The following is a 9,944-nucleotide window of genomic DNA, read 5'->3' as shown; positions in this document are numbered from 1 at the left end:
TTTTTTTTTGAAATTTTAAGCAACTACACGAAATTACGTGGAAATATCCAAAGGATGGTACTTTCTGTGATGTGCGCGATACGTAAAACAACTTTTCATCACGTTTTACGTTTTACGTTTTGTTCTCTTTTTTTTTTTTTTTTTTTGCAATATTTACGAGAAAATTTACGCGGGAAACGAAGATAACAGAAATATTTCGTGTAATTAAAATCAGTACTTTTGATATTTCAACACTGCAAATGATTTTTCATTGATTTGATTCTGCGCAATGATAATTAATAACTTACTATTAATAATTTACACTGCGAGCCTTCGACTTTTAGGATGGCTAATGTTACACCATGATTAAAAAGAATTAAAAATATTTCCTTGTTAATTAAGAATTTTCTGATAAATACTATATATATGTATATATAACGTTATCTCGAATGAAGATGTCAACTTCTGGCAGAATTTCCAATCAGTTAAATTTATCAGACATGTACGTCCGATAAAATTTTCTAACTGAATCATTGAAAATCTGGCTAACATGATAAAACAGCAGGTTTCGAAATTCCCCTCCCGGAAGAGGACGTGTTCACCGTGACGAGTCATTATCGCGTGACGTTAATGATTTACTTTAATAACGGTACAGCGTATCCCAATTGGCGGAATGATTGACCCCTGTGCCACGCAATTCATTAAATCGGCGAGATATTGGCGTTAAACGCGAACGCGAATGCTTTTGTATTTATGGTGCCCCTAAGGCACGCGTCCACCTTCGAAATGAATAACGATCCAGATTCGAATCGAAACAAATTCCTGCTGCAATTTATATTCTACAATTTTCGTTTTCGATCGAAACTAGCGAATCTAAGGAATAATCTGCAAATGGAACAACCGGTTCGAATCAATGGAACTTGAACGACGTGGACCCAGATCTGTCAGGGCCACGAGGTGATTGTAAAAAATCTCTCATGGACATTGACCGAACAATCTGCTGAAAAATAATATACTTCTAGTTCAACTTTTCTCTCTCTCTCTCTCTCTCTCTCTTTCTAGTTTCTAGATTCTTAGGCGCTGGTTTCTAAATTCTTACGCTTAGACTCTAGTAATTATAATTATAAGAATCAAGAGAGTATGCCGTAGTCGAACTTACCGACTATCGTTAGATAAACGGGATGACCGATAGGCGGTGTCGTTGATATTTGGCACTCGTAAATCCCGGAGTCCTTCCGCTGTGGATATCGTATCCTCAACGTCCATTCTTCGGCGTGAGGGAGATGCAACGCCTCGAAACGCTGATCGCTCGTGTACGTGTAACGACCAACCGTCAGCAGGTGTATATCTCGATGCCTCACCCAGGAAACCTATGACAAAAAACGTTACGTTATCCTTCCATGTCGATAACGAAAACGATATTCTTCAGAAGAAATCATTCACACCGAACAAGTGTCACTGTTTTATTTAATTTCATCAAACGCGAGCTCTACACTCTCTGTCGAAGAGGAATGCAGGCCAGGTTAGTTAAACGTGGCAATTTTTGCGATTGCTCGATGGGGCAAATGCATCTCTCGATAGAATCGATAAAAAAAAGGAAAGGAAAAAAAAAATGAATACAGTTTGATATGCAGATTGCGATCACGCGTGTGTGGCGCTAATTCGTAGGTCAGCTGCGCGAGTTTCGTGTTTCGGTGTATTTAAATCGATAGACTGCAACAAAACGATATCGATGAACCGTAATGTAATATAGTCGAGTGAATTCTACGAGTGAATTCTACTGTCTAACTAGGATAGACCGGACGTGCTAATATTTTTTCGTGTGCTCGTGTTTTGAAGATCAACCAATCCACTTACTATTTTCGTGTCACATCTTACCGTATCGTTTGTAACAATTAAACAGGTTTAGTTTCTTTTCTTCATCGCAAACTTCTTTGTCTTTTGAAATTATAATTTTCGAAAGATTATTCTAAACAAACGACGTAGTCATTCCGAATTTTGGCTACAATGAAATTTCTTTTTTATATAAAATTCTATTTGATATATATTAATTAGTAGTCATAACTTAAAAATTAACACAAGAATTATCACGCCAGCGTAAATTTAGTTTTTCGTCACGAATTTTTTCATTGTAATAAATTCAATTTTGGTCATTGTTCCCCATTGTAATGAATTCGTGAAAGTGTAACTTTGCGGTAAAAATGTAAAAGTTATTAAATTATTGATAAATATAATAGATCATTGCTATTTAAATAATATCAGATACTTCAAGTATTTTTCTTTGAAATTTACAATTAGGGAAACAATCTTGTCTTTTACTACTAATCTTTTCAACAAGAATATTTTAAATTAATCATTATATCATTTTTGGATATCATTTTCTTTTCCCAACGAATTGCTTAAATTTGAATATAACTGTGAATCATAATTCGTGTATGATGAAACTGTACTGATTTACAGTACTATGAAATAACACATGAAACTACGTACTAATTTACGATACACTATACGAGACTCGTGCGTGGTCATCTCCAAATTTTCTCGGTAGTATTATTATTCATGAAGCGAGCGAAATTTCGATTTCTCCGAAATCTATTACTATTTGCAAAATGACATCAAGCTACGAATGCACGCAACCTACAGTCCAGTTTAAATTTCTTCTTCCTCTTTTTTTTATTTGATGGTCTGAACTGGACTGTAGGAACAATTATTACAGTTCACTTATTACAGATTTTGAGTATATCGAAGTGAACGTTTTCTCAATTTGTCGTATGTTTCCCCGTTCGGTATCAAATTTTAAAGAAGATTTCAAGGGGTAAACAAAAAGTAAATTGATCAATTGGCGTTCAATTTTATACCACGATCCCGACTCACTCTCGACTCAATTTCGAAACGGGCACAACACTTGTCCAAAGACTGTACGGCGGTATTTGAAGAGATCGTAACGAACAATGCCGCGGTAAACTACGGTTGTAGCCTCGAATCGGGCGGGCTGCTCTCGGCTGAAAAGGAGTCTTGGAACTACAGGGGAAACGACGAGAGAGCCAAAGAAGCAGTCAGTGGCGTGGCACGGCGTATAATCGGGCGTGTGCAGCGTGACGGTCCCCTTCGAGGTGGTGTGTATCCCTCGCCACCATCACCGATGCATAAACCAATTCCCCATAACGGGCACTCGAAGCGCGAGAGTGTGACATCACCATGGAGATTCGGTATTGTCCTACGTCGGCCGCGAACCTGGCAGCTGAGTTCTCGAGATGACAGCGGTGTGTCATTGGCATTAGTCGCGGTATTGTTTGCTGAAATCCAACCGAAATCTATGCAGCTCGTACACGCGTACACGCGCACACGCCATCAAACGATGAAATCGGCTGAACCGAGCGAAGCGAGAGAAGAGCGAATTCAGCGACGCGACGCTTTACCGCCGCGCCATCACCGCGTTTATAAATGAATGGGGACGAGATCAAGTTTAATATGCGCTTGGAGATTCGAATTAAATTCGACGTCGAAGCACTTAGGAATACGAATTAAGTTTGATACCGAAATTTCGTTTCGAATATATACATATATATGATGTGTACATATACTTGAGAGTGAAGCTGGTATTCGATGAGCTCGCGCTTGCAATGTGCGATAGAAATCGTATCTATCTAATTTAATTTTCGCGATTTTACGTATTCGCGGTTGACAGATTTATTTTTTTCACGAATTTATTTATTGTAGGTGGTGAAATATGTACGATACGAGTGAACTGAGCCGTGAATTTTTAAAAATAACATTCATAATTGTTACAAATTTGTTTCGGCTTGATTGAGCAACGTCTCAACTCGCGCAAGTGATTGGTTTGTCTGCAGTGATCTGTGTGGAATGTATCGGTTTCAATTGGTCTAAAAGTGTATAGTCACGCGTGTATAGATTATATTATTAAAAAATAAAATTATTACGACCGTTATTATATTTATAGAATTATTATAATAGAATTCGCCACTATCCACCAATAGTCTTAGAACCAATTTTCATTTTATGCAAGCTGATCTCGAATCTATAGATTTTGAAAATATACTTGTAATTAGTTCGATGCTTGTAAGATTCATAAATAATAATCTTGGATCTTGAAAAGCAAAGATCCTTTCTTCTCCTGATCCTTTCTTCTTCCTCGATAGAGAATTCAAAGGAGAAGCTCAAAGATTTAGCTTTGATTTCATTTAAATCGAGATTTGTTTCTTTTCAGTTCTTCTACTTGGACTAATAATATTTCTGGCTTCTACTTTGCGAGATTTCCTGTAAATGTCGGACGAGTACGAGGATCGATACACATGGAGAATTTCATATTCGCGTGTAGAGGAACAAGAACATTTCGTCGAAATCTCTGTCATATTAAAAACCGTTCGTCTGCAACATTCGACGATTTCCTGAATCAAAAGATACGTTGTCAATTATTTTCCGATACCATCTTCCTTTTTGATTGTCAGGTTGAACCGCAGGACATATGCGAGAGAAACAGCAAACGACAAATAGAAGAGTGAAAATTCATGACATTTCGCGTTGAAATCAAAGCGAATTTCAAAGAGAAATTGTAAGAATGGTAAATAAATTTTACAGTGCGATCTGACAATGAAAATCGTATTGCAAATATTCTCCGGTTCGCCTACAACAATTGAAAGTCGTGTATTATCAACATCTCTGTAAAAAATCATTCGCTTGTAACATTTAACGATCCTCCGAAATAAAGATGTGTTGTCTTTGTTTCTGATTGCAATGAATATTTGAAACGACTTTAACGAAATGGAAGACAGAGAAAAATAAACGACGATAGAAGAACGAAAACTTGTGATACTGACATTGTCAAATCTCAAAGAGAGATTATAACAGTGAAAATCGTATTTGTATTGTGCAAATACTGGATGCACCAAAAAAAAAGAGAAAAAAAAATTGGAACATACTTCGTCCAATGAAAAATTTCGTGGCTTAAAGGGAGTCCCTTAAAAAAATTCAAAACCCACTTGCAAGTTCAGTCACAATCTCATCTCTCTCTACTGGTATTCAAATCTTAGAGAAATATTGCTTTCATTTCTCGCAAGATGCTCGAATCTAACGCACTTATTTGAAAGGACTATTGAAAATAAATAAACTGCGGATCTTTACGTATTTATGAAAGAATTGCACATGCAGAAGGTAAATAATATAAAAAAAAAATATAAAACGTCCAAATCAAACAGCGTTGTCTGTAAATATTTGGCGCACGAGGAGATTTTGATTAATCTTTACAAAAATCTGCAATATACTGGCGAATCAAAGATTCGAATAATAAGATCACTCCCGACGTGAGATACTCGAATACTCCGTCTCTAATGGAAGTAAAACGGAGTATTTTTCATCTCTCTTACTTTCTATTTATGCTCGCGATGTTTCCCTTTGTTGACGTTCAATCGAACCTTGCATATCGAACATTCGACGTATCGAACACCCACTTAAACCGGTGTTTATTTACAAACGTTTTCAGCTTTCGAGCGGAGGCAAGCCGTTTCGAATCGGATACCGCACAACTTACCACTGAAACTTACCCCCGACCGGCAATTGGCAACTGTTGCATTCCGAACGATAGATTCGAGTCAACGGAACCCCCTGCGGTGTAGATCGAATTGCGTGGAATTTCCTTTCAAATTCATTCGCGCAGCCGCGCCGCGATATTGCATTGTTCCGCGCAAATTTCAACGATTCAAGCGAGTGGACTGTAATATAATACCACAAGCCAGCCATAAATACACGCGCGTCTCGGTGAAAAACGTCTCGTCATTGAGAGATAAACTATCACCTATTTCGTTTGGAAATAATTTCAAATTAAAGAAAGATTAAAGTTGATTAAGCAGCAATTTATCATAATATCGCGAACGCTTCAACTTGTTTAAATTTCGTACAATTAAATAGAACGTAGACGATGAGGAAGCATTAAATGAAGATTCCCGAACTTTTATCATTAATTGATACCTTTTTTTCTTTCGTCGATTAATCGAGAAGTTTCAATTTGTTGGAAATTGCTCTCAATTTTTTTTATTTTTTTTTTATAAGTCGATACATCTGAAATAAGGGATTTGTAGACAGAGATATATATCGTTTAAAATGTCATGTACAAGTATTTTCTGTATCTCTCAAGCATTTAAACATTTGTAAACGTTTAATGTCGATTTTTGTTAGTAAAAATAGGTTTTCCATTCGTAATAAAATTTTTAAGCATACTGACAAAGGAATTTTTACTTCAAATGTCCCTTTTTTTTTTTTTTGCAACGACGACGGCCAACTATTGGTGTTTTATTAAAATGAGATTTCGAAACTCGTGAACGATTCTATCATTTTGTAACAACATGACGTAAGAAAAATATATCTTAATAATTACTAGAAAATAACTGAAAAGAAATTCGCAATACATCTCTTTTCTTGAATCGCTCGAGACAGTCTACACCCTTAAGACGAAGAAAATAAAAACGACCTGTCTCTGGTTGAAAGAAAGTAAGAATTTTGAATCTTCTTCCATCGAAAAAGAAAAAAAGAAAAAAAAAGATGAAATTTAGAAAGTTGGTAAATTACCAAATTTAAACAACCGTCGCTGCATTTTCGCCAGTGTAATATCAAATAAAATGATCTCTTACTAGCTTTCACTTTGATTTCCGGCAATTGTATCCGATTTGTGCTCGAGTGTCGAGAAAAAGACACGGGGAATTTGTTTTATCCGAAAGAGTTTCGATAAAATAAATCCCTTGCACCCTGCAGCGGGTAAAGAGACTCTCGCATAAAATCCTTCTCGGATGTCTGCGTTTCCTTTTTATCGTCGCGTGTTGCTTCTCTTGCATCCCCGGGGAAGGATGCGTATCACGCATTTTGCGTAAATCGCGCGATTATTGTTCGAACGCGCTCGAAAGAAGGATCGTACAGCCGGTGGATAGGTTTAACGCGGCCATTTTCAGCGTTGTTTGCGCGTACGGAATGCCGCTGTTAGACGCGGCGTCTTACGACTTCCGGTACCATTGACGCTCGCAGGGATTACAGGCTCTTACCGTGAAAGTAGACAGCGGGGAAAATGGGATCGGCCGAGAGAGATAGATCTCAAGAAAATAAGGACTCGCGCTGATCTTTGCCCGGATAAAAGGGACCGGAGATCGCACCTACGCTCACGCTTGCACGTACACGCGCGCACACGTGTATACTTACACGTGCGCGCTATACGTGTGTGCTGCAGTTTCCTGCCATTCGAGGAGAAACATGGAACCGTGTAATGATCTCGAGCGCTTTGTTCCACAGCATCGTAATCCGACTGCAGTTTCAACAACAACGAACAATTCGGCTCGCGATACAACAATTCTTCTTCTTCTTCTTCTTCGTTTTCCGCCTCTTCTTCGCGGAGGAACAAGTTCTGCCGCGAGGTGTTTTTGCTCTCCGAGTCTTTTAATCCGATTACTCTCTCGGAAGAGGAAACTTTCTCAAATCTGCTAGTTTGTTCTGGTCCTCGCGGATTTCCAAGCCAATTAATACGAGTTACATCGCTTTCGCGGACGAACTGCGAATCTTTACGCGTTCGTGGGGAATTTCGAAGCTCGAAAGAATTTGGAGAGAATTTTCGAAGAAATCTCCGATTCTTATAAATCCTTGATGGAGCCTTGTTGGATTTTCTCTGGAAAAACAGCGTGCCATAAGTCGGGGAAATATCGGAGTTACACACACAACGCGTAAAACAATTTTTTCTACTGTTTTTCACTAAAAGTCTGAAAAATCGACGATCGAGCTATGACTACAGTCTATCGATTACTCTATCGTTCAGACGTACGTCGATGCCACGATCTTGAACCAGGGTCGGAGTGATCGGAGTGAATCAGAGTCAGGTAAGACCGAGTCCACGGCATTGTAATTGCCTCCATCGGGAAGCTCTAAGCCAAAGTCAAACTGCTGTTGATTAGCTTGCGGTCTCTGTATGCCTATTAATGAAGACCGCCATTATCGTCGGCGGTGTATTAACAGCGGGTTCTTAGCTGCTTTGGCTAAACATATCGTGGATGTGTATACCCGCGGCCCGCTTTCAAAGCTGCCAACTGTTTCTGCTGCCAACGAGCATCCACGATCGGCGATGTCTCTCGCGTCATAACCGGCGCGACTCAATTAGCGGATTAAACGTAACCGATAGCCTATGAGGGTAGCAGAGCCTATCAGGAGCAGATCAATAAGACGTTTGGATCTTCTACGGAATCCTTCGCTTCCTTCTCGTACCGAGATACGAGATTTATCCTCTATTTTTCACCGCACGTTTCTTCCGATCGTTTTCACACACGAGCAGAGCTTGGGAAAATTGCTCCACGCCTCGGTAAGATTTACCGCGAGTTTCCTACTTACGTACGTTAGCCAACGTATGTTTCTTTCAGACGAGAGTCTCCTCGAGAAACTGATTCAGACCGAGTTTATTAAACTTTGTATATTTGTTTCTGTATTGATTGGTTATTTACAGACAGTAAAGAGAGGGAAACTGCTGATTTTCAATTTATTACTGCAGATTCACGTTACCGCAAGACTGCGAATTTTTTGCCGTGCGTTTTTTTTAGATTGAACGTAGATTTACAGAATATATATATATATACACACATATACATATAGAACGTTTCAAACTTTGCCAATTACAGACGGAATAAAACTCGAAATGTCACGTAGCGGAAAGCCCATAAATGCTTCATTAAAAAGTTCGTGATAAAAATATGAAGCATGACGCTATGCTTGTTTTGCGCGCGCGTTCCGAAGCGACACCATCCTTTATCGACGCAAAATTAACATTGAAGTGCCATTGAATTTATTGTAGGACAAATTTCGTGTCAACTCTGTTGAATTTTTTTACTCGCAGTTATATTTTTATTTCTGTAATCAATATTCGTTTCGCGTAAATATTTAATATTTCTGTACTGTAAATTGCTGCCTTTAAGTGTTATATATTTCTCCATGAATAAAAATCCAAAAGTGGGAGTCTCAAAAAGACAATTTAAACATTCTTCGTATCGATCGTTTATACGAATTTTAACGAAGCACTTGCTTATATGCGTTTTGCTTATACGCATCAAATTTAAGTCCAATTTTATCTGTGTAACTGGTAAAATTTGAAACATGCTAAACTTTGATGCATAGATGCATAGATCAAATATCGAAAGTTGAACGTTCGTGTTATAACGTTTAGTAAATAAAATTGTGGTCTAGCTAAGTTCCATTCTTTAAATTACACCTATAAAAATACAAAACATCCGCAGTTTAATTGTTACTTGCTATCAGAATACTTTTTAATAATCGATAACGTTAATACCACAACGACTGACCAATATTTCCAGAATAACTTTCATCAGAATAGGGGCTGCAGTCGACTGGCATAATTCTTTTAATAATTAACAAACTATAATTCTTGTTATTTATAAAGCAACATGCAGTAATTATGACTCTATGAAAAAGACAACAAGACACTAAAAGTGACTAAACGAAAATAAGTAGATACTAAATAAATGAACATAATGATACTAAATAAACAAACACGTATGATGCGATAAGTAAAAGCTGAAAATCACACGAGATCGAATACAGCGTCAATGATTGTTAATTAATTAAAGAGATTTGATTTTTTTTTCCCTGTTTCAAGCGAGAGAAGGTAATTATAAAATTAAATTTGGTAAACTTACCGTGCGATTTCCGAGATTTTTCACTTTGCATACTAGATGCACGGTTTTCCCCACGAGTCCTGTGAAATTCGACTGCATCGTGGTGTCGAAATGGGGTCCCGTGCCAGGAGTCGGCCATTCCTCCAGAAAGTCGGTTCGAAAATTTCTTATACATGACGCTATACCACCTGGAACCAAACAGCACACCGATTAATTTACTCGGCTAAATTAAAAATCAGATTAATCAAAGCGAATGCGTTGCAAACACACGAGACACGAACGATTTTGATTTAA

General features: G+C 37.9%; 1 protein-coding gene across 2 annotated transcripts in view; it reads right to left on the bottom strand.

Annotated features, from left to right (window-relative positions):
- Positions 1-9,944, bottom strand: part of LOC122536639 (zwei Ig domain protein zig-8-like) — a 77,284-nt gene that overhangs the window by 11,857 nt on the left and 55,483 nt on the right. For both annotated transcript variants that reach the window (XM_043669131.1, XM_043669132.1), the window contains exons 2-3: positions 9,672-9,838; positions 1,139-1,349 (exon numbers count right to left, since the gene is read on the bottom strand). In XM_043669131.1, the coding sequence (XP_043525066.1) occupies positions 1,139-1,349; positions 9,672-9,838 (378 nt within the window). The remainder of the gene's footprint in view (positions 1-1,138; positions 1,350-9,671; positions 9,839-9,944) is intronic.

The sequence above is a fragment of the Frieseomelitta varia genome, unplaced genomic scaffold (assembly GCF_011392965.1).
Source record: "Frieseomelitta varia isolate USP_RPSP 00005682 unplaced genomic scaffold, Fvar_1.2 scaffold_859, whole genome shotgun sequence".
NCBI lineage: Eukaryota > Metazoa > Arthropoda > Insecta > Hymenoptera > Apidae > Frieseomelitta > Frieseomelitta varia.
Note: the sequence above shows the minus strand (reverse complement) of the source record. Positions and strands in the feature narration are given on the sequence as shown.